The sequence below is a fragment of the Vipera berus genome, assembly GCF_964194415.1.
Source record: "Vipera berus genome assembly, chromosome: 1".
NCBI lineage: Eukaryota > Metazoa > Chordata > Lepidosauria > Squamata > Viperidae > Vipera > Vipera berus.
The window spans coordinates 190,091,872-190,115,365 of record NC_138202.1 but is presented as its reverse complement, the minus strand read 5'-3'; the positions used below and the strand labels follow the sequence as shown (position 1 = coordinate 190,115,365).

Below are 23,494 nucleotides of genomic sequence, written 5' to 3'. Positions count from 1 at the left end.
AATGAGTTCTATTCTGCTGCCAAGAAAACTTCATGGTCATATTTATAAAATCACCAGGAATCCAGCTCCATCGTAAGGAGAATTTACCTACTTACTCTAAACTACATTCTTTTTCAGTAGGAATTAGTTTTAGAATTGGAGCATCAACAAGTTACTAGACTAAGAAATAACGCACTAGCTGAGATTCACATATTTAAATTTGGAATACTTTCATATAATCTTAAACTAGCATCTCCACAAAAGTTCAGCAAAATAATTTAAAGTAAATAGGCAAAGTATTTTGATTTAGTGCTTTTTCTTGCTCTAATGGCTCTTTCAAAAGCTCAGTTACTGAAAGGGAAGCAGGAGTAAGTTTGCAAACTCACCTTTCACTAAAGATGTTTTTTTCAGATTGTGGGCCAGAGCATTTATACTGGCATAGGTACTGTTGATATTTCCACTGATAGGATACATGTCTTTGTGCTCAACTTGGTCTCCAACTGCAAGATCGCTTCCATGCAATGCATCAACAGCAATGTAGTTGAGGCCATTCTGGAAGCCAGCTGAGGTTTCCCGGCACATGGGGCTACTGTTCTGCTCCTCTCCCAAACCTTCGTTTTTCCTGAGGGACACATTTTCTACAGAGGCAGAATTCTGCCGCTTAGGATTGTGTGCAAAGGAAGGAGAAACAGGAGTCACTGTGGTAGTAGATAAGAAAGTTTCTGAGCTGTGCCTTCGACGCCCCTGAGGATCAGCACGAATGACTTTGGCTCCATGATTGGGATCAAAAGGAGGACTAGCAAAGACAAAAGCCTCCACCCCAGGAAGGGTAAGTTGCTTCAGTCCAGGGCCAGGGCCAGTCACACAAGCACTTTCTGGCTTGTGTGAGATGGGCTGGGGTGGTGCGGTGGCAGTGTTAAAAATCATCTCTGCATAGTCACCAGCTTCGGAAGTAGGGCTGGAAAGGTAAGCCATCTGCATTCCAACCTTTAAATAATGCTTGTCTAGCTGCCCGGGGTTAGGGCAAGATACTGGCATCAGTATTTCTTCCAAGGACCCGAGAGAGATGGCACTTGTCTGTGGACCATCAAAGTTGAGGTTCATATAATTGGAAATCCTCGAGCCATTGTGCCCACCTAAGCCAGGGTTAAGCAGAGAAGATACACCCTCACAGGCTGGTGCCAGTGAGTAGCCAATATCAACATAATCTCCACTGGAACTCTGAGGTTCCTTTAGAAGAGGCTGTTCATTCATGCTGGATAGCAAAATCCCCAGAGAAGGGTGACTGGACTGGGTATTGCCTGTCTTTTGGCTGAAAGAGTTCTCAATTTGATTGTGATGCATGGATAAATGGACTGAAGTATTGTTGCATGGAGCAAGAAAGAATTTCCCTTTGGGAGTGTAATTCTGTCTGCCTGTTGAAGAGCTCATAAACATGTACTGGTCACTGTCCTTTCTCTCACCATGAGAATCTGACTGTTGTTGGCATGCATGCAACAGGCTACCCAAGTAACCAGCCTGGTTTCCAAGCCTCAAAGCACTGAAATGATCAGTTGAGAGCATAGGTGAATCTGAAGCAGAAGGTCCATGCAAAGGGGGCAGAAGCAAAGGGGACATACTGATGTAGTCATCGTTGGCCAATCTTTCTTCTGGACTCTCTCCAGGCAGCCTGGTTCCGGTACCCCACATATGCATGTAACCACAATCATCTGGAGAACTCTCCCTGTTGATTTTGTAGGAATAAGACTGTGCAATCTGTTGTGGGGTGGACACACTGGTGGGGTGCATAGACATATAGCCATCAGAATCAGTCTGCAATGACATGACAGATGATATGCTGGGACTCATGGGCATATAGCCATCCTCCTTGGGCACAGTACAACCTATGTGTGACCTATCACTGCCGATACCACCACACCCAATGTCCACATCACAATAATCCTCGGGATAAGGAGTATAGGTTGTCTTTGGTGAATATCCTGCTCTTGAAAGGGTGGCCTGCATGAGTGTGTACTCGTTGAGGGAGGCAGAGGAGACTGGAGGAGGCAAGGAGCCTTGGTGTGCTGGTGTTGTCAAAGAGTAAGTGCGCTTCCTGGGAACCTTGTCCTCTCCACAAAGATATAGCTGGTGGCGAAGGGGTTCCCGCTCCATAGCAATGTAACCATCCAACTGCCAGCCAGGAGGAGTCTCAGGTGTGTTGCTATGGTGGCTTGTCGCTGAAGAAGATGAGAAAGGCAGTAGCTCTCCAGCTGGACTGGAGTCTAATTCCTCAAAAGTCATAAAGCCAGCTAGGTCACTGGGGGAACCAGAAGCAGAAGCGCCGCAACTAGATAAGCGCCGAGAGGCCAAGCTCGGCTCTGTGGTCAACTTTGGTCCCAGGGAGGAAGAATGCCCTAGAGAGCCAGCAGAATGGATTGCCGTTGGCCCTCCCAGTGGGCTAGGGGCCCCTCTGATTCCGAGGCGATGTGAGATTTGCCCCGTTTCAGGGCTCAGGGGGCTGTCAGACAGCGAGTCAGCCCTAATTCCATCACTCTCGCTGGCCGTCCGCACCCGGCTGCTGTGGCTGCCGCTGCTGCTGCTGCTGCTGCTACTCCCTGCTACAGCCAAGATGTCAGTGCGCGAACGGCGGAGGCGGCCAGTCTGGCTGGGGGGCAGAGGCGCCAGCGGGTGATGGGCGTGATGGCGGCGGCCGGGAACGGAGATGGGCCGGCTGCACATAGACGATAATCCCCCGCCGCCGCCCGCAGTCACGGCGACCGTGGTGGCGCCTCCGGACGAGGAGGACGAGGACTGGCTCTTGCTTCGCGGGCGGAACTCTACGAGCTCCCGCAGCGCCTTCATGGCCTCCAGGATGGTCTCGTGGATGTTCTGCGCCACCACCGAGTCGTCGGCTTGCATCCAGAGCTCCCCGGGCCCCGTTGAGGCCGAGCGCCCCAGTTCCATGAAGAAAAAGCTGTCCGAGTGACCGCATCGGCGGATGTTCATAAGCTGCAGCGTCACGCAAGGCCGGTCGCAGTTGAGCCGCACCAGCCCGACCGTGCGCGCCGCCAGGCACAGGCGGTGCACGCCCGTCAGGTTGCGGCTCTGCCCGAGTCCCTTCGGCTTCAGCGTCACCTGCCACACCTCGCGGTAGGCGGCGGACGAAGGGGGCCTGCAGCCCGGTTGCCCGTAGCCGAAGTCCTCGCAGGAGGCCAACCGGGACGGGTGCCGAGGAGAGCCCTGTGCCGAGGCCCGGCCCTCGTGGAGCAGCTCGGTGATCGCTTGGTACCAGGCCTCCTGCTCAGGCTCGTTTTCGGCCGCCAAGGCGAAGTACTCGTCGCGCGTGTAGAGGGCGATGAGGTGCTTGTGCTTGGCGTCGGCTCGTTTGTGGATATTGAGGCAGGCGTCGAGGGCGATGGTCCGCTTGGGAGCCGTGGACTTACTCCGCCACTTCTTCTCGCTCTCGTAGTACTCCAGTCGGGCCGGCTGCGGCGGCGACGCCTCCTCCCCCGCTGCCGCCCCGCCACTGGGGGCGCGAAGCACGAAGAAGCGCTTGTGGCCATGCTTCTGCTTGCGAAGGTAGCCGCACTTGCGCACGCCCGGAGGTGGCTGCTGCTGCTGCTCCTGTTGTTGCTGCTGCTGCTGGTTGTTGTTGTTGTTGTTGAAATTGGGGCCAGCCGAGGAGCTGCTGGGCGATTCCGGCGCGGGGGTGGTCGCCATCCCCCAGGATGGGACGGTATTCCGGGAGGGCGAGCCCCGGGCTTCCGCGGCGCGCGGCACCTGTCCCTGGTATCTTCTGGGTCTGCTCGTGCCGTCAGCTGGAGCTCCTTCGCCTCTGTCCGCCCGAGGCTACTGCGCAAGCTCCGTCAGTTTCAGCACCACGGACGCAGCGAGTTACTTCTCGCACTTTGCTCGTCCCCGCGAAGAGCAAAACAACACGTGAACAGCCGGTTACCCAGCAGTTACCCAGACGCTCAACCACACGGAGGGATGGGGTTGCCGGGAGATGCCGCCTCTGCCCTTTCATCCCACCGCGCTCCACATTGGGTGCCACACCGCGTAAAAGGCAGCTTGCTCCACCAATAGCGTGGAAGACACAAGCTTCCCCCCCCCCGCCTCGAGGCCTCTAGGATATTATTGGATTGGAGGCTGGCGTCTTTTTCCTGCCACGCCTATCAGTCGCTCCTGTTTCCCCCCCCCATACCTGTCCCTGCAACCTTGTTTCCGGGCAGAGCACCTGCTGCGCAATGAGCTGCGATTTCTGCCTTGATGGTTCTAGCTCCAAGGGCGCTCCGAAGACCTAAACTGTAGATTATTTATTTTAGCACAGTTTTAGATAGAGCTGTACGTAATAATTTGTGTTCGGAGGCACGCGCATACATACTAGAATTCATCGTGAATTACAACATCACGTGAAAGCTCTCCTAAGGACTGGAATATTACAGCAAGCCATAATATGGAGGAAAGAGAAGAGCAATTGGACATTTTCTGCTCTCCTGGTAAGGAGGTGGACGCGATAGGTTTGAAAGGACTAAGGTAGGAGAAAACGGAAGCTGAAAAAGGAAAAAAGAGATTTTATACAACTCTTCTCTTGCACTGGAACATGTCACTTACTTCAACTGTTCCTCGCAGGACTTGTTTCTAGATGCCTGGAACCATCTAGTTGCTGTCTTCTGAATATTCATAAGTCAGGACATTATGAATATCAACATCAACAACTAGTCGCAAAATTTCAGAATCCGCTCCCCCCCCCCATTTTTAAATAATTTGGTGGTTGAACAGCTTTGCTGGCTCATCGCTATTAAACTTATTATTACTACCAAGCAAGAATAATTTCATCTTGGGGGAAAATCATTTACACGAAGAAATACACACAAAGACACCTGTGTGTGTGTATATACCTTCAATAGGTACATACATATTTGTGCCTGCTGATCAGTGTTGACTCCTGTCAATTTCCTGTAGTTTTCTTAAGGTTTTGAAAGTGGTTTGCCATTGTCTCCTTCCTAGAGCTGAGAAAGTGATTGGCTTATAGTCACCCAGTTGGCTTCATGCTTAAGGCAGGATTCCTGGTTTCTAGCCTGGTGCCTTAACCACTACACCAAACTGGCTCTATTAAAATAAAACAACAGAAAATTGCCAAGGAGACTATTGAGCTGCTAAATGACAGAAACAATAAAAATATGCTAGATAGTGCATACACAGTTAATAAAGTATTTGCTTTCATCTTTGTTTGGGAGGATATACTGTATAATACAAGTTTATGCCTGAAATAGTTTTTTTCAGGAAGAGAATCAAAGTAACTGAAAAACATTAGTCGTATAATATGAAGTCATATGCCTACTGCCAAATTAAAAATAAGGAAATCCTGATATCCAAATGGTATTTGCCTGAGCGTTCATAAATAATTCTTTTGCAAAAACGAGCATTTGTTCCCAAAGTCTGTAAAGTGTGCATTTTTTTAAAAAAAAGCCAGATAAGATACAAAACTATACACATGTTAGCTTAATGTCCTTTCTGCATAAAATGCTACAAGGTATTTAAAGTAAAAACATTCAAATATACATAAGAATGGGATTTACTAAAAAGGACTAAAGGAAGTTTTGTGTCACCTAAAGTTCAAATCTTTTCTAAAGATGTCAGCATTGAATCCTTGAGATATTTGATGGCAAACCTGTGAGTTTTGAATATTTGGAGAAGTTCTTTTCTTTTCTTTTTTTAAAAAAAATATTTTACTGATTTTTAAGAATTATAATCTTTAGTGCTTAGTAAACAACGTGTTGTCTGGGTTCACATATTTAACATTAACTTCTTCAATATAAATCTGTTCAGTACTGTACAATCCAGTATTTTTTCCCTGATCCTCCTTTTCTTCCCCATATTTTTTCCATTTCCCCCTCATTACACATTTACAATTCTTGCTACTATTGATGTGTACAAAGTTAGATATAAACATCCTCATCATATTTTACTAATATACAAATAATATCAATTCATAAGTCAATATCCTGTTTTTCATGCTCTTGTTAAGGTTTGATTTCCCACCAATATTTGAAATATCTTTGCCAGTTATGATTTTCTCAATATTAATTACATTTATATAGCTAAGAATTTTATTCATACCAGCCATTCTCTTACTTCCATATTTCCCATATCAAAAAAAGAAACAAAATGCTATTTTAATTCTAAATTATATCTTTCATTATAAAAGTCTAATTATATCTATATCATCCATTTTTTAATCATATTCAAACAAATATTTAAAGATATAATGCCCTGTCTAATTGGTCAAATTTTCAGTTATTTTAAATCTAACTCTCGCTTTCTTTCTATGCCAAGTAGCTTTCCAAGCCAGGGCAATTAAGTCGCCCAGGAGTCAAATTTTTCTTTCTCCCCCAATAGTTCTTGAGATTAAAAGTCCAAGATCAGTAAGTGTTTATAATCCAAGAAGGTCAGGGTGATAAGTATGCCAAAATATTTTCCTTTTTGCCAGCTGCTCTCCATCAAGCTAGGAATCACCAAGCAGCCAGGAAGTTAGTTGTAGTGCTATACTCAAATCCACCAATAGATGTCACTCAAAATCCATTTTCCACTCTTAAGACAAGGAATAATTTCTTATATTTCACCCAATTTTTTTTCAAAGAGAAAATCTTTACAATTATCTCAGTTCTCAAATTTATCAAAACTGTAGCTTTATGTTACTACCACTTAAGTATTATGTATTTCTGTCCCTTATCAAAGAAATTAAAACGCTGCTTCCATTCACCTTTGGAGGATTTTAGCTTTTGGGGATCCTTTCCCAGGAAATTCAGTTGTAAAAGTTGTAAAAAGAAAGGATTGATATTCTCACCCAGTTCCAAACATGCTGTTTACGACTGCTAATTGGTGCTTTTCTTCTTTGGTTGTCAGCAGCTAATGGCTGGCCACAGAATGTAGCCAGTCTTTCCTTTGCCAGTTTGGAGGACTTTCCTCGGATCAAACGGAAATACCACCATCTCTCCGTGATCAATGCCTCTTTGGGGCAACTTTAGGCTCTTTAAGGGCCCCCAGCAGGGAGAAATCGGGCATGGGAGGCAGAGCCCTGCCTTCCTGCGTCCATCTCGCTGCAATGCAAAACTGGAAGTTTGGAGAAGTTCTTTTCAATTTGCTTATAAGTGATCCAAAATTAGGGATGAGCAGTAAGATGGCAATTTCAGTGATGATATCAAAAACGGACTGTGAAGAACCCCCAAGAAATCCATTCAGGTTGGTTGAAAGGACAAAAAAAATCACTGGTACATTAATAGAATGTGAGATGAAAAAAGGGACCAGGAAAGGGATCTTGGAATCCTCACAAATCAATGAGAACCTGAACCCAGTGCATGGTTGCCGTGAAGCAAGGCACATTCTATGTTTGGACCATTAGAAGGGGAACTGAAAATAAAACAGGACTGCCTTATATAAATCTACAGTGAGACTACACTTGGCATATTATCTACAGTGAGCATTAGATATGAAGGCTCCTAATTTAGGTGATTTTAAAAAAGAATCTATAATGTCACTCTTCGTGACATTGTCTTCTTCATATAATTTAAAATCAAAGATCTTTCACTGAAACGGAAGAACTGTGTAGTTTTTCTAATTTGAAAGAGCCAGTGTGAATGCAATGACTAAAATGCTGGGCTAGGATGGGGTAGGGTGTGAGATCCAGGGAAATCCAGACTCTGCCATAAAATGTCACTAATGGATAACTTTGAGGAAGTCACTGTCTGTCAGCCCAACCTATCTCATAGCATTGTTATCAGAATAAGAGGAAAATAGATCCTATGATTTTTTAGATTTAAAACTTAATTTTTATCTTAATAGTAACATGAAGTAATAGTTTCACCCTCCAGTGTGATCCAAATTCAAGAATCATGGAAGATGAGGTAAGAATAAAACTCTGTAGGTTAATATGGCAAATCATGTAACTCCATAAGTTGTGGAATAAAAGTCTAGATGAAGATTGATGAAGACATTAAATTTTTGTTTAAAAGTTGACCTGCTCCTTGAGAAAGATATCCCAAATATTGATGGGAATAGACTGTACAGAGCAAAAGAGCTGTTGAAGCAGACTTACAGATAGGAACACAATAGAGAAAAGTCCTCAAGTTGGGATCTGGTTACATTATCCTAGGCAGCATGGTATCATAACATACTGTTCTAAGGCACTGCAGAGTGTTTACTCTTGTGCCTTTTAATGCATTGCTAAAGTGAGACACTGCCTATGTGGTGAGGTGTGTATAAACAGCCTTTAAAAAGTAGTGCGATTGAGACATCCAAAGTGCTATAATAGTCTCCCATTTCAAAAATTCCCAGGTGCTCTGGATGATTTTTATGTATGTTATCTACTTGCAGATACACTTTGAAATTTGGTGGCAAGTTTATTTGACTTTGGCAATTTGCTTTGCACATATATTGTGCATTTTACTGTATGTTTTCCTATTTTTATGCCTTACAAGTTTAGATATGAAATAGTGTAAAAATAATGTCAGAATACTAATTGAATTTGAAAAATACAATTAAGGAATGGTTTGGAATCAGAGTAATTTGATTGTGGAAGCACCAGAGGAAACATTGTAATCTGGAGAGCATCCAAGCATATATTATGAGTGGAATAGAACTAACTTTTAAGACTGAGCATGAATGAAACATGATGGATGAGTCTGCTATCAGAGTAATCAGCCTGAGACTGCTAGATATCACTTGTACTAAAACATGCAGATGCTGGAAGAATTTATGACGCTAATTAAGTAATGTGTTTTGTGAGCGTATGCTACACCTCAAATCATGAGAGAAAAGTTAATACAAATGAATAGTTGAATGCAAGTATATTAAGGACAAACTACTGTGATATCAATAAGCACTGAGTGAGTTAAAAAAGTAACAGTGAGTAGGGCAACAAAACCTGTCCTGCAATAAGTAGCATCACTCCAATGCTTTGACCAAGTATGTGCCATTAGGTCAGTATTGACTCTTGGCAAGTACATAGATAAATGTTGTCCAGGACAGTCTTTTCCCAATTCACTCTTTCTGATGTTTCAGTTGTACATCCATCACCATTACAACTGAGTCCATCCACCTTGCTGCTGTTTATCTTTTTTTCTTCTTCCATCTTTTCCAGCATTGTAGACTTCTATCAGGAAAATATTTTGGAAATTAGATGAATGCTCAGAGAATAATACTGAAATTTAGGATATGTGCAATCTGAATGGAGACTGAAAGTGATACCTGCTGTTTAAAAAAATATGTCTGGAATAAAATTATCACATTTCACATTAGATAATTTAGTCTAATGTTAGCAGCATTAGAAAACTATATCTGATGGAATAATTGCCAGGAAATAGATTTTATAAATTGTTCCGAGATTCCAGTAACTTCTCTCATTCCTAAGAACACAATTAAAGGATTGTGCTGGATCTGACCAAAGGCTTAAGTAGTTTGTTGTGATGATCAAAGTTCTGGACTAAAAAAATGGGAGACTGTGAGTTTTGTTGTTGTTAGTTGCAAAGTCGTGTCTGACCCATCGTGAGCCCATGGACAACGTTCCTCCAGGCCTTCCTCTCTTCTACCATCTTCTGGAGACCATTTAAGCTCACGCCTGCTGCTTCAGTGACTCCATCCAGCCACCTCATTCTCTGTCACCCCCTTCTTCTCTTGCCCTCAATCTTTCCCAGCATTAGGCTCTTCTCCAGTGAGTCCTTCCTTCTCATTAGGTGGCCAAAGTATTTGAGTTTCAACTTCAGGATCTGGCCTTCTAAAGAGCAGTCAGGGTTGATCTCCTCTAGGACTGACTGGTTTGATTGCCTTGCAGTCCAAGGGACTTGCAGGAGTCTTCTCCAGCACCATAATTCAAAAGCCTCAATTCTTTGGCACTCAGCCTTTCTTATGGTCCAACTTTCACAGCCATACATTGCAACTGGGAAAACCATGGCCTTGACTATGCACATTTTTGTTGGCAGGGTGATGTCTCTGCTTTTTAGTATGCTGTCTAGATTTGCCATAGCTTTCCTCCCCAGGAGCAAGCATCTTTTAATTTCTTGGCTGCAGTCCCCCATCTGCAGTGATCTTGGAGACTGTGAATTTAGTCCTTCCTTAGACAGAAAAAATGATTGGATGATTCTGATCCACTCTTTCACTCTCAATTCAACCCACCAGCTGGATTGTTCTTCAGTAGGCAAGAGGATGCAGTAGTTCTTTGTTTGTTGTCCCAAGTTGTACACATAAAACAGAATATAAAACGAATAAATTTCCCTCCTTTAGTGGCCAACCAGATGCCTCTTGAAAGTGTAATAACTTTCCTAGTTGTGTGTATCAGCAATTGATACTGAGAAATATAATGTAGCAGTGTTCACCTAACACAGCAACTTGTTAATCCTGAACCATGGTTTCCTGCATTTGTCTAGAGTTCACATAATACATTAAGCTATGATATAAAAAGGATTAATAATGTATGGTTCAGCATATGAAGGGATACAGCCATTGGCTTAGCATTTTGTGTGAATGAAATTATAGCTATCAGACTGCAAGAACCGATAATGACATTGTCAGCATTGGAGTTGCTTATGAATAGTTTATTGCTCTTCACCTATGGACAGAATCTTGCCAGACTAAACCAACTATTTGCATAACTAATACTTTGGGAATAACTAGGGTGCAGCTGTTTTAATCCTCTTCCTGCCAACCAAACTTTCCAAGTTTTGCTACCTCTTTGCCCTCTGGAAAGCAGCTTCTCCCTCCTGGGAATCCAGACTACATTCCATCAAATCAGTAGACATAACAACATCTGCTTTGATATAAATTAATGTAATTAGCTTTTAACATGCTATTTTGACAATCCCGTAAATCCATCCTGTTTCTGATAGTGAAATAGTCTCTGTACTTTATGTATTACCCTACCTCCTTCAGAGACTGCCCTCAATTTAAATCAAGCTTTTCCAAGAGGAAATGGTATAAGGGGAGAAGTAACTGGACAAGAAAAAATAAAAGGAAATGAAAGAGAAGCATTGTCAATTTTGTTAAGTTCAGAAGATAACCAGCCTTTCCTAAGCAAGGGTTTATATATTTTTCAGGAGGGGTGTCTGCAACTGTTACCATCTCCTTCCCCTATTCAGAGAGGCTTATCAACTGCAAGGCAGGAGTGTAAAGAATCATCCCTGTGTAATGGATATGGAATATCATGCTTTCTTATTTCAATTTCTCACTATTCACTTAATTGGATGATCTCTGGGAGTTTTCTGATCAGTTTGGAGCTCTGGTTTGGAGCTACTGTATTAGCAGAGCACTGAGCAAACTAGGTATTATCAGGCACTAAGCAAAGCAAGGCAAGGGCAAATAATTGTAGAAATAGTTATCTGCCCAGAAGACTTCTGGAAAGTGCTAACTTTTCATTACTGAGAGAGAGTGCTACTGAAAATATGTATAGAAACCTAACATGCTAGCATCAGATATAATATCACCAGTGGTGGGATTCAGCTGGTTTGCACCAGTTCGGCAGAATAGAACTGAAAGAAAAAGACAGAGGCAGTGCATATCTCCATAACTAGGAAGCCTCTGTTTTATTATTGGCAAATGTTCATTTATGGCACATTTTAACTTAAAGTTTGGAAAAGAGGACAAGAAAAAGTAGTTTGCAGATAGACACAGAATTGTTAGGGCATTGTTTGCTTATTGCTTTTAAAGAGGATTCCAAGACATGTTAAATATGACAGGTAAAGGTAAAGGTTCCCCCGTACATGCGTGCTAGTCGTTTCCAACTCTAGGGGCCGGTGCTCATCTCCGTTTCAAAGTCAAAGAGCCAGCGTTTGTCCAAGGACGTCTCCGTGGTCATGTGGCCAGCATGACTAGACACCAAAGGCGCACGGAACGCTGTTACCTTCCCACCGTAGTGGTCCCTATTTTTCTACTTGCATTTTTATGTGCTTTCGAACTGCTAGGTTGGCAGAAGCTGGGACAAGTAACAGGCACTCACTCTGTTACGCAGCACTCGGGATTCGACCCGCCAAACTGCTGACCTTCTGATCGACAAGCTCAGCGTCCTAACCCACTGAGCCACCGCGTCCCTTTAAATATGACAACTACCTGATAAAGACAACTATCTCCTACTGCAGTTAGTAGCAGGTTAAAGGATACAAGAGAAATAGTGAGCAAAGGATAAGTAACTTCAAGAAAAGTATGAGGGTGAGAAAGACTGCTATTTTACTCCAACAGTAGAGAATACGTGTCACTCAGAATTGAGCTGTTGGGTTCTTGCTATTCTGAGCTTCTTTCCCTGCAGACGTTTCCTGCACTGATGTTACCTTACCTGATAGTAAAATGTCTGCAGAAATACAATATTTTAGAAAGATAAAACTGTTCTTATCCTATAATACAGATTTAAAAGACCCCAAATCCAGACAAGGAATGTCCATAAACCTATTTTGTTCTCTAGCACCACAGTTGCTATACCTTGCCAATTTCTTTTTTTTGTGCTAAATTACAAGAATGCCAAGATTACTACAGTAGAAAATGGATCAGGTGACTGCAATTTGCAGATATGTTAGAGATATGAAAAGGCATAACCTTATTTTTATAATACCAGTTTTGCCTATCTTATCCAGGTGTTGAAAGAAAAATCATCAGGTCCACTTCCAAGCTGGGAGTAAATAAAATGGAAGCTAAGACGTTGGAAATAAAATGGAGGCTGGCTCAGTGGTGGGATTCAGCTGGTTTGCACCACTTTGGCAGAACCGGTAGCTAATTTTTTGTTGCCCAGGCCCACAATGGACTTCCGGAAGTGGCATCCACACAGAGAACCAGTTGTTCACATATCTGAATCCTACCACTGGGCTGGCTGTTTGGAAAGGTTTAATGATGAGCAGAACCTACATCATGCAGTTCTGGGACAACTGACCCAATGGAGTTGAGAGCGGATGGATCTTTATAGGGCTCTGAAACTTTGAAGTGGAAATGTTTCTGGGTTGTTCAGAGGTGGGCTTTTGTGTCTTTTGCTAGTCTGAAGAGGGTGTAGGATTAATCCTATTATGTTCTAAAGGTCATGTGCTTTAGATTTTGGGTGGGGGGAATGTAAATTCTTATGGAGGCTGAAGGCATTTTGCTTATGGTGTGCCCCAAATCTGCATTTCTAAAAACTGGCCTGCTCATTTTCTGCCTGTGGAAACTTGGGGTGTTTCTGCCTCCCCTAAGATTTTTATTTCTCCTTTAGGGGAAATATAACGTTCTGCCTCTTTTAATATACCCCAAAATATTTCATTCTGACGGTGGGGTGTGTGTGCTGACTTTCTACACAGGAATGTATCTTTTTATGTAGAGGTAAAGCAATTCTGTTAGTCATAATAAACTGGTAAGTTTACATTTGATTTTCTGAGACATGCATGGATAGCAGGACAATTAACTTGAGACAAAAGAAAGATGACATAAATGAAAGAGACCAATTTAGGCAATTTAATATTTCTCATATAATCAACTTGACTAGGACATCCAACTTGTTTAGCCACATACACCTTGCACTTTCTTCCCAGTTCACAAATAAAATCGAATCGCACGTTCTTACACACTTTATTTATATCTAACATATTGTTTTTGTAAACAAAATTAGTTCCAGCAAAACCTTTTAGAAACAATTTAATTGCATTAGAATACATTATCTCATCAGATAAAAATGGGACTTCTCAGAAGTGTCAACAGTTAAAACTAGGGATGTGTGAATCCTTGAAGTGCCTTTTGCTTTGATCAAAACCATTACTGACATTGGCTGTTTTGCAGTGTTCAGGGATCTGTAGTTCCAAAGGTTCAGCTCAGCCAAACTGCTGTGCCATTTGAGAGCTTTTAATGGTCACTTTTGCTGGATTTTCTACTGAAGCAATTGAACTGGCCCAACTTGAAGGTTTGATTAGACGCAAATTGAACATCTTGGTTTTTTTTTCTGAATTATAACCATAATACTGACCACTGTAAATAGTTTAAGAAATAAGCTACAGTAGCACCATTCACATGTTTATCACCAGAAACAGTGAAAAAAAAGGGAAACATATTTAAAACCAATTTCTTTCCAGAAAAATAATTGTTTAATTTCTTTGGTGAAGTGGCAGCTGTTGTTCCACTGACTGAATATATTAATATTCAATTTTCCAGTGGGTTGGCTGTTCACAGGTTTTCTCATTATCTCCACAAAATCTGTTGTAAGTTGTTTTGGGGTCAAAACCCAGAATTTCTCTTTCCTCGTGAATGCGGAAAGAAAAAGTTGAGACTGAGGTTCCTATAAAATATCTGTGAAGAGAAAATATCAGTGGATAAGGAAACGTATTCCTAAAAATTTTGCTATCAGTTTTCTATAATCGATTATTTATTTATTTGTAAAAGCTGACTTTGTAATAATGCCGCTTGGGGTGTGTGTGAAAGCCCTAATAAGCAGGCATATACATAGAATGAAGGCTACTGCTAAGCTTGTAAGCCGCCCTGAGTCTTCGGAGAAGGGTGGGATATAAATGGAATTAAAATAAAATAAAAATAAATAAAAATTTATTGGCCACCCATTTTACTTCAGGATAACTCCATTAATGCTATGGGGATAATAAAATCATTCAGTTTTGCTAAATCAAACACATATATACATGTATTAGATTTATCCACACATCCATCAATACATAATAATAAAGTGATCATAGTAATAATAATAACAATAATAATGCAAATAGACCAATCCTAATGACTCAAAATACTACAACCAAGAGTATCAATTCCTAGTTCAAATGCTCTCTGAAAAGTCTCATTTTAAATAGCCTGTGGAAAGCTGATAGTGTAGAAACAAGCAAATACAAGTACAAGGGTTAGTATGTATCAGCCATCACCCAGACCACTACATTCTGGACTGCTTCTGGGTAGTCTTCAAATGTGTATCTGTAGTCTTATATACAAAACACTATAAAAGTCCAGGAATAAGGTAAGGGAGTCTCTGTGGACTTCACTCTGCTAGTCTCTGCCAACTCTAACCGGGTGATGCTCATCTCAGTTTCAAGGCCATTGAGCCAGTGCTCTCAAGAGACCTTTCTGTGGTCATGTTGCCAGCATGATGTCATGGAGTGCTGTTATCTTTCCACTGAAGTAGTGCCTGTTTATCTACTAGTATTTGCAAGCTTCTGAACTGCAAGGATGGCAAGAGCTGGAGCAAGACTCTGTGTGGGGTGTGTGTGTGAGAAAGAGAGAGGGAAAGAGAGAGAGAGAGAGAGAGAGAGAGAGAGAGAGAGAGAGAGAGAGAGAGAGAGAGAGAGAGAGAGAGAGAGAGAGAGAGAGAGAGAGAGTGTTACCTGGCATGTGCACATATCCATTGGTCAATAATTGCTATTCCTCCATCTTTGTAGAGCTCCATTTCCTCCCACGTAGGTTCAAATCTCACCATCTCTGGAAGAAGTACTTTTAATTCTTCAACCTCTGGAAAAATACACTCAATCAACATTCTTCAAGTGGCAAATTTCATCTTACCCCAACTTATATTAAAACAAAACCATCTTTTTGCCCAAGGATTTTAATAAAATGATTAAGGATTTTAATAAAAGGAATAGAATAGAACCTGGAAGGTACCTTGGAGGTCTTCTAGTCCAGCCCCTTGCTTAAGCAGGAGAAGCTATATGTGTGATGGCAAATCTTTTAAAGACCAAGTGTCCAAACTGCAACCCAAACCCCACTTATTTATTGTCGGGTGCTGGATGGGCATGGCCCATGGCCAGCTCAACATCACTCATGTTAGGGGCACTTGTGCAGGCCTGGGGTAGACGTGAGGGTCTCCAGTGGAGGGGGGGTGGGCCTGGGTGAGCAACGGGGCATGGTCCACTGGCGGAACCTCACTGAGCCTCAGGCCATGCAGGGGGCCCCTGGACGGTGGCATGGACTGCCCGGAGCCCTGGGCCGCGGAGGTCAAGCGCCCAGCCCGGCCCTTGAGCTCCCATGTCACCAGGACCCCACAGCCCTGCCTAGCCTAGCTGCACTTCCCTGAGGGGGTGCCCAGCTGCGTTTACCTCCTCCTGAAGGCTACTGCTTCTGTGCTCGCTCTCCTTGGCCAGGTTGCTCATGGTGGGTGCAGAAGGGCAAAGTGCGTGGATCAGAAGGAGGCCCACTCCCTCTCCACGCGAGACCTGGCTTTGTAACCAAAGCATCCTCAGCAATAGGATGGGAGACCACCAGGAGATGGTGAAAGGGCAACAGGGCTGCTGGTGGCCAAGTGCTAAGGCAGGACTTCTCTCAGACCCTCCCCCCCTTATTCCAATCTCCTTCCTTCCTTCCCTCCCTCCCTCCCCTCTTTCCCTCCTTTTCATTCCCATCTCCTTCCTTGGCAGCGCTTCTCTCAAAGAGTAAGAGAGTTGGAAGAGACCTTTGAGGTCTTCTAGTCCAACCCCCTGCTCAAGCAGGGGTCCTATACCATTCCAGACAATGGAATATCCAATCTCTACTAAAAAGCCTCCAGTGATGGAGCATCCACAACTTCTGAAGGCAAGCCTTTTCACTGGTTAGTTGTTTTCACAAGTCCTTAGTTCTAGGCTGGTTTTCTTCTTGATTAGTTTCCATCTATTATTGCCTTCTGATGCTTTGGAAAATAGGTTGACCCCTTCTTCTCTGTGGCAGCCCATAAAATATTGCTATCATGTCCTTTTCACTAAGCTAGACACACCCAATTCCCACAAACATTTGTCATATGTTTTAGCCTCCAGCCCCATAATCTATGTTTACCATCCATTTAGACCAGATGGTCCCCCTGGTTTGGTTTATAGAACAGTGGCCACGAGCAGAGCCTTATCGGGGACAGCACCCCAATTATAGAACTTTCTTCCAAGGAAAATATGAACAGTGCATCCCTCACCCGTTTAGAGGCAACAACAAACACTGTTCGGCCAGGCATATGTAGAAGAACACCACATTTTATGGTCAAACAGCACTAAGTAAATTACTACTAATATTTTTCTTTCTTAAAATACTTTTAGTATTGTTTTAAGCAGTGCTGGTGATGCTTTACAATAGCTGTCTTTGAGAGTTTTTTTGTAAACCACCCTGGATTTCTCAGAAACGTTTAATTTCAAATTAGATGTTGGCTTAATAAATTAGGCAGAAGAAACACATCTAAATCCCACAAACCTACTGCCTCCTAGGCGCATACTGCAGAGAAAATAAGGTATTGCATTTCTAGCCAGCATAGCCACAAGATTATGGGAACTGTGGTCCATGATACCCAAAAGACATTAGTTTGGGTAAGGCTGGATTAAATTATAAAAGAGCAGATGAGAGGAAGTAGAAGCAAGAAACACTTTCCACGTCTCCGACAAAATAATTGGGGGGGGGAGTTGACTTGGCCTTTTAATTTCAACTCAGGCCAATTCCTCTTAACTTCCCTTCAATCCAAAGAGTACTATGATTTTACGGAGGTGAGGCGCCAAAAATAGACCACAAAGCCAATCTGCGAGTTTGCGCTCTCACCTGCCTGCACACCACTACCCTGACGCAGCACGTGTGTGTGTGTGTGTGTGTGTGTGTGAGAGAGAGAGAGAGAGAGAGAGAGAGAGAGAGAGATCTCCTTTTTGTAAGTTTGCTTTTGCTTACTCTGCAATGTTTTCCTTTCCCCACACTTTCGCTTCCCTGCTGGCTCAATCTTTCTCTCTCTCTCTTTCTCCCTCACACACAAAAACTCTCCCTGCTTTCTCCCCCTTCTCGCCCTTTTCCTCCAGCAGAACCTGAACGGAGTGGGAGGAGGTTAAAAAAAAAGAGAAGGAGGGAAGAAAGGGGGAGGCTTCCCTTTTTTGTAACACCTCGGCTTCCTTCTCCTCCTCTTCCCCACCTGGCTCTCTCTCTCTCTTTCTCTCTCTCTCTCTCACACACACAGAGAAACCCTTCCTGCTTTCTCCTCCTTCTCACCCTTTCTCTCCAGCCGCCACGTTGCCAGGCCCAGCAGTTCCAGGCTGTGGCTCTGCATGACTGCTGCATTCCACTCCCCTGCATCATGGCGGAGAGGGCGAATGGGAGCCGGCCGATGCTCGGCTTGTGCCACTGTGGGCTCCCATCTTTGTGCCTTTCATCCCGCAGGCCGGGGAGGCCCTGGGGCACTAGGCTTACAGAACGCTAAGGCCCAAGCAAGGAAGGGCATGGTGCAGCAAAGCAGAGCCGGACGAGGAAAGGCCCGGCAAAGTGGGGAATGGCTGGACATGATGGGCAAGGCTGGGAGGGGTGGGGTGAGGCAGGGTGAGGCAAATGAGCTCCACCAGCCCCCGAGCGCTCATAGTTTCCTGAGCGTGTGCCAGGAGGGCGCCCAGCCGGGTTGGGGTGGGCCAGGGCTGGGGCAGCGGGGGCTGGTCCCTTGTCATTTCTGGGACAGCCCCTGGGGGGGGAAGGCAAATTTAGGCCCTCCTTGACCTGGACCCGGCCCGCAGGTCTTGTGTTTTACATGTCTGAGCTACAGATTTGGTGGCTCTGTAGGCAGAGCTGCAAAGTTATCTTCTCTGGCAGAGAAGAGAACTTAGCAGCTCTGCCTACAGAGCCACCAAAGCAGCAGGTGGAGCCCCGGAGGGAGGGAGGGTGCTGAAGTGGGCAGTCGGGCCATTGACAAGAGCAATGCATCTGAGCGGAAAGCGGCCTTGGAACACGTGGTGCAGGTTAGGAAAGAAATCCTTGCTCCCCCCAGAAACTGCCTTTCTTTCCTTACCTTACTCCCAGCCCCATGCTGTTTCTCCTTCGCGATCTGCCCCCACTGTGTGCAAGGAAATGAAGTTTTTTTGGGGGTAAAAAAGGTCAATCAATCAATTCCAACTTCGCAATCTTTCATGAGAAGTTGGAATTGATTGATTGACCTTCCCCCCAAAAAAACCCTCCTTTGTTTCTTTGCAAGCGGTAGCGGTGGCGGATTGCAAAGGAGAAACAGCACGGAGCTGGGAGTCAGGTAAGGAAAGAAAGGCAATTGCTCTTGCCAATGGCCTGACTGACCACTTCAGCACCCTCCTTCCCTGTGTCTTCGGTACTCCACCTGCTGCTTTGGTCGGCCTGCCAGCCCCCACCTCAACACCCTGCCCATTGCTGCCCAGCACAGCTGCCCCTGGGCTGCAGGGGCTGGCCTGGCACGGGAAGGCACACGCCCTACCCTCCTGCCACCATGCAGGGTAAGGTTGCCGTGCCCACCCCCGCCCAGATGCCCTCACCTCCCCCAAGCGTTTTTTTACTAACCTTCCTTTCAGCTGCATTCCATTTCTCCGTTCGCTTCTCAGCCTTCGCCGCATTTGTGGGACTATTGGTAAAACAAAAGTTTCATCAGACTTTCTAACTTCTCACAAGATTTCAAGAAGTTAGAAAGTCTGATGGAACTCTTTTATTTTACTGATAGTCCCACAAACACGCGGCAAAGGCTGAGAAGTGAACGAAGAAATGGAATACAGCTGAAAGGCAGGTTAATAAAAAAATGCTTGGGGGAGGCAAGGGCATCTGGGCGGGGGCAGGTGCCTGGCAGGAGGAGGGAAGCAACTGGTCTACCACCATGTTAGATGTCAATGCTGCAAACATTGACATGTTTTTGCACTGACAATATAAGAGGCAGCCTTTTGCTTTAACTATTTGGCTTTGAATCACTAAAGCGCAGGAGGAATTCAACCCAGATGTTTTGAGAAGATAAGAGCGTGCTTCAGAAGGGAAGTGAAACTTTGTGTGTTAAACTAATTGGTGAATGTGATTTATGACGTGTAATTAAGGGAGGGATATTCTGTATGATATGATGTGTTAAGGGGAGGAGAATTCAGATTCTGGCAGCCATCCATGAGTGCCGATGCTCTGTTTCTAGTGATCTTGATTCTATGCCTTTGTTCATACAACCCAGGAGTGTATTAGCTTTTTTGGCTGTTGCTGCACACTGCTGGCTCATAGTCAAGTGATCGTCAACTAGGCCGCCAAGGTCCCTCTCACAGTTGCTGCTTTTGGGCCAGGTCTCGCCTAATCAGTACTTAAAACTTTGATTTTTCCTGCCTAAATGTAAAACATTGCTTTTTTCCACATTAAAACTCATTTTGTTGGGTAGGGCCCATTGTTCAAGTTTGTCAAGATCTTTTTGGATCCTGAGCTTGTCTCCTGGGGTGTTGGCTATTCCTGCCAGTTTGGTGTCATCTGCAAATTTGATGAGTTCCCCATCTATTACCTCATCTAAGTCATTAATTAAGATATTGAAAAGTACTGGGCCTAAGACGGAGCCTTGTGGTGCCCCACTGCTTACTTCTCTCCATGTGGATGTAGTACCATTGAGGACTACTCGCTGAGTATGGTTTGTCAGCCAGCTATAGATCTACTACAGATCTATCTGATGGTGTTGTTGTCTATCCCACTATTTTCTAGCTTACTAAGCAGCAGGTTGTTGTCTACTTTGTCAGATGCCTTACTGAAGTCGAAATATACTATGTCCACAGCGTTTCACTGGTCTACTAATTTAGTTACTTTATCAAAGAATGAAATAAGATTGGTTTGGCATGATCTGTTTTTGACAAACCCGTGCTGGCTACTGGTTATAACTTTGTTTGATTCTAGTTGTTCACAGATCTGTTTTTTGATTATCTTTTCCAAGATCTTCCTAGGTATTGATGTTAGATTGATTGGTCTGTAGTCTCCTGGGTCTGTTTTTCCCCCTTTCTTGAACATAGGAAACACATCAGCCCTTTTTCAATCATCAGGTACTTCCCCAGTGTTCCAGGATTTTTGAAAGATATGGTACAATGGTTCTGAGATAACATCTGCCAGCTCCTTTAGAACTCTGGGATGTAATCTGTCGGGTCCCGGTGATTTATATTTGTCAAGTTCAGATGGGTGTTCTCTTACCATTTTCTTGCTTATTTTAATTTTTGTTTCTAGTTTGTCTTTTGGAGTAGTTTTTTTGGTATGTTGGGCTATAATTTCTTTTTGTGTGAAGACTGATGGAAAGAATGAGTTATGCAGTTCTGCTTTCTCCCTGTTGCCTGTTACTTCCTTGCCATCTTCTCTCTTTAGTGGACCTATAGTTTCCTTGACCTTTTTTTTGTTATTAATACGTTGAAAGAAACTCTTTTTTATTGTCTTTGATTTCTGTTGCAAGTCTTCATTCATTCTGAGCCTTTGCTTTCCTGACTTCATCTTTGCATGTTCTGGCTGTCTGCTGATAATCAGCCTTAGTTATGTGTCCCTCTTTCCATTTTTTGTACTTGTCCTTTTTGTCTTTCAGTTTGTCTGAGAGAGCTTTGTGCAGCCATGCTGGTTTCCTCTTGAATTTCTTGTTTCTCTTTTGCAGTGGTATTGCACTGGACTGGGCCCCTATGATCATACTCCTCAGTGTTTCCCATGCTTCTTGAGTTGTTTTCCCCTTTAGGATTTTCATCCATGGAATCTTTCCTAAGTTGTCTCTGAGTTTGTTAAAATCAGCTCTTTTGAAGTTTAAGAATCTGGTTGGATTATTTTCTATTGTTTGTGTTTGCATTATATTGAAGTTCAGCATGACGTGGTCATTTTCACCAAAGGTTCCGGCAACTTCAACTCCCTCTATCGCTTCTTCTCGATTAGTAAGGATTAGGTTCAGTATAGCTTTAATTCTAGTTCCCTCCTCTACCTTTTGGATGACAAAATTGTTGGCTAGGTTGGTTAGGAATCTGTTTGATCTCCCACTCGCTGCAGAGTTTGTCTCCCAGTTGATATCTGGATAGTTGAAGTCTTCCACTACTACTGTGGTATGCATCCTACATACGTTTGTTAACTGGTTGGCAAAGAGTTCATCTATTTCTTCTTATTGGTTGGATGGCCTGTAATATACACCTATGGCAAGGTCACTTTTCCCCCCTTTTATATTGACCCATAAACATTCTGGAGGGATTTTATCTTTGATCATGTGCATTTCTGTAGCTATGTAGTGTTCTCTTACATATAGTGCAACTCCCCTTCCTCTTTTTGTAGATCTATTTCTTTTGAACAATTTTTACATTCCAGGCATGGGTTTCGTCCCACCAGGTTTCTGTAATGCCAACTAATGCCCTCATGTATTATTGCTTCTAGTTCAATCTGTTTGTTCCCCAAGCTTTGAACATTTGTATATAAAGACCTTAAAGACCTTTATGCCTGTCCATGGGTATGTTTCCTGCATCTCCTGTAGTTGTTGGAGTTTTTCTTTTTTCTCATCACTCCAAACCTCATAGTTTGATTTGTTTTCTTGGGATTTATGTCTGGTTTGGTCACCCTTCCCCCTCAATTTTAGTTTAAAGCCCTCCTGATGAGTTGGGCCAGTCTTTTTTCCGAGTACATTTTTCCCTGTTTTAGTGAAGTGCAGCCCATCCTTTGCCAAGTCCTTCGAAATGCAATCCATGATCCAGGAAACCAAAGTTTTCTTGGCAACACTAATCCTTTAGCCAGTGGTTTATTTCTAGAATTCTTTTTTCCCCTCAATGGGAGGGAGGGGGTACTGATGAGAACACTACTTGTGCTCCTAGTGCCTTAACTTTACTGCCTAGTCCTAGAATGATTTTTTCTCTTTTCCTATTAAAATCGATCCAGGTGGGTAACAATGTATTTCACAGTATTTACTTTTGTCTTTCTTAGATCTTCTGATGTTCAGCTTTCCTGGATGATTCTGGATACTAATATTATCACAGGACTTAAATTTTTCTCTTTACATTTATCCATGACATGTATAATTTTATGTACAAGTATTATGCAATGGAACTCTACCTACTGGTCTCTTTTCTACAATAAAAAGTTGTAAACATTTGAATCTTTCATTACAAGGGAACTGCTAAACCATGCTAAATTTTGTTGTCCATTTCTACACTTTTTCAGGTTTTACAACATCAAGTTTTAGAGTGTACAATATAAACAAAGTTATAAGTGGATTAAATGTTACACACTGGATATCTCTAAAGCAGGGGTGTCAAACTCAATTTCATTGAGGGCCGCATCAGCACTGCGGTTGCCCTCAGGTGGGTATGGCCAGGGTGGGCATGGCCTACTGGGTGGGCGTGGCTAGAGTGCGTATGGCCTACTGGGTGGGCATGGCCAGCTCTACATCGTTCGCATCAAGGGTGCCTATGGGGACCTGGGCAGGAGTGGGACAGACCTGAAGGTCTCTGGCAGGAGGAGGGTCTCTGGGCCAGGGCCAAGGCAGTGGGGGCCATTCCCTCACTGTTTCCAGAATGGCTTCGCGGGCCACATGAAACCACTTTGTGGGCGGGATCTGGCCCCCGGGCCTTGTGTTTGACATGTCTGCTCTAAAGTAGCAGCTGTTCTGTACCAGCCTGCTACCGGCCTTGCAGAAAAGGCAACCCCTTTACAGACGGCAAGAGGCTGGAATACGTCTGCCAAATTTATTACAAAAACAAACAAGACACGAACCAAGATACCGGAGCTTTGAAACACTATCTGAGCGGTTGCTTTCAGCAAACCAGCCCTCCCCACACAAGTCCTTTATAAAGAGTTCAGGGCGTGGCTTCTCTCTCCCTCCTTCCGAGAAGCCCCATTGCCTTCCTCTGTTTACTCCTACTTGACTGCCTCCTGC

At 43.8% G+C, this 23,494-nt stretch overlaps 2 protein-coding genes and 1 long non-coding RNA gene across 6 annotated transcripts in view; 1 reads left to right on the top strand and 2 right to left on the bottom strand.

The window, feature by feature from the left end:
* Positions 1-4,060, bottom strand: part of IRS2 (insulin receptor substrate 2) — a 10,586-nt gene extending 6,526 nt beyond the window's left edge. For both annotated transcript variants that reach the window (XR_014024801.1, XM_081315219.1), the window contains exon 1: positions 366-4,060. Coding sequence is in view for 1 of the 2 variants with exons in the window: in XM_081315219.1 (XP_081171345.1) it covers positions 366-3,678 (3,313 nt within the window). In the remaining variant the exon portion in view is untranslated. The remainder of the gene's footprint in view (positions 1-365) is intronic.
* Positions 4,054-22,661, top strand: LOC308660708. 2 transcript variants are annotated; one of them, XR_014024803.1, is made up of 4 exons: positions 4,054-4,494; positions 5,595-5,634; positions 7,804-7,865; positions 22,543-22,661. It is a non-coding gene; the product is annotated as an uncharacterized lncRNA (long non-coding RNA). The 2 variants fall into 2 exon arrangements; XR_014024802.1 differs by lacking the exon at positions 5,595-5,634.
* Positions 13,397-23,494, bottom strand: part of POFUT2 (protein O-fucosyltransferase 2) — a 26,454-nt gene continuing 16,356 nt past the window's right edge. For both annotated transcript variants that reach the window (XM_081315220.1, XM_081315221.1), the window contains exons 9-10: positions 15,282-15,405; positions 13,397-14,244 (exon numbers count right to left, since the gene is read on the bottom strand). In XM_081315220.1, the coding sequence (XP_081171346.1) occupies positions 14,091-14,244; positions 15,282-15,405 (278 nt within the window). In that variant the 3' untranslated portion in view covers positions 13,397-14,090. The remainder of the gene's footprint in view (positions 14,245-15,281; positions 15,406-23,494) is intronic.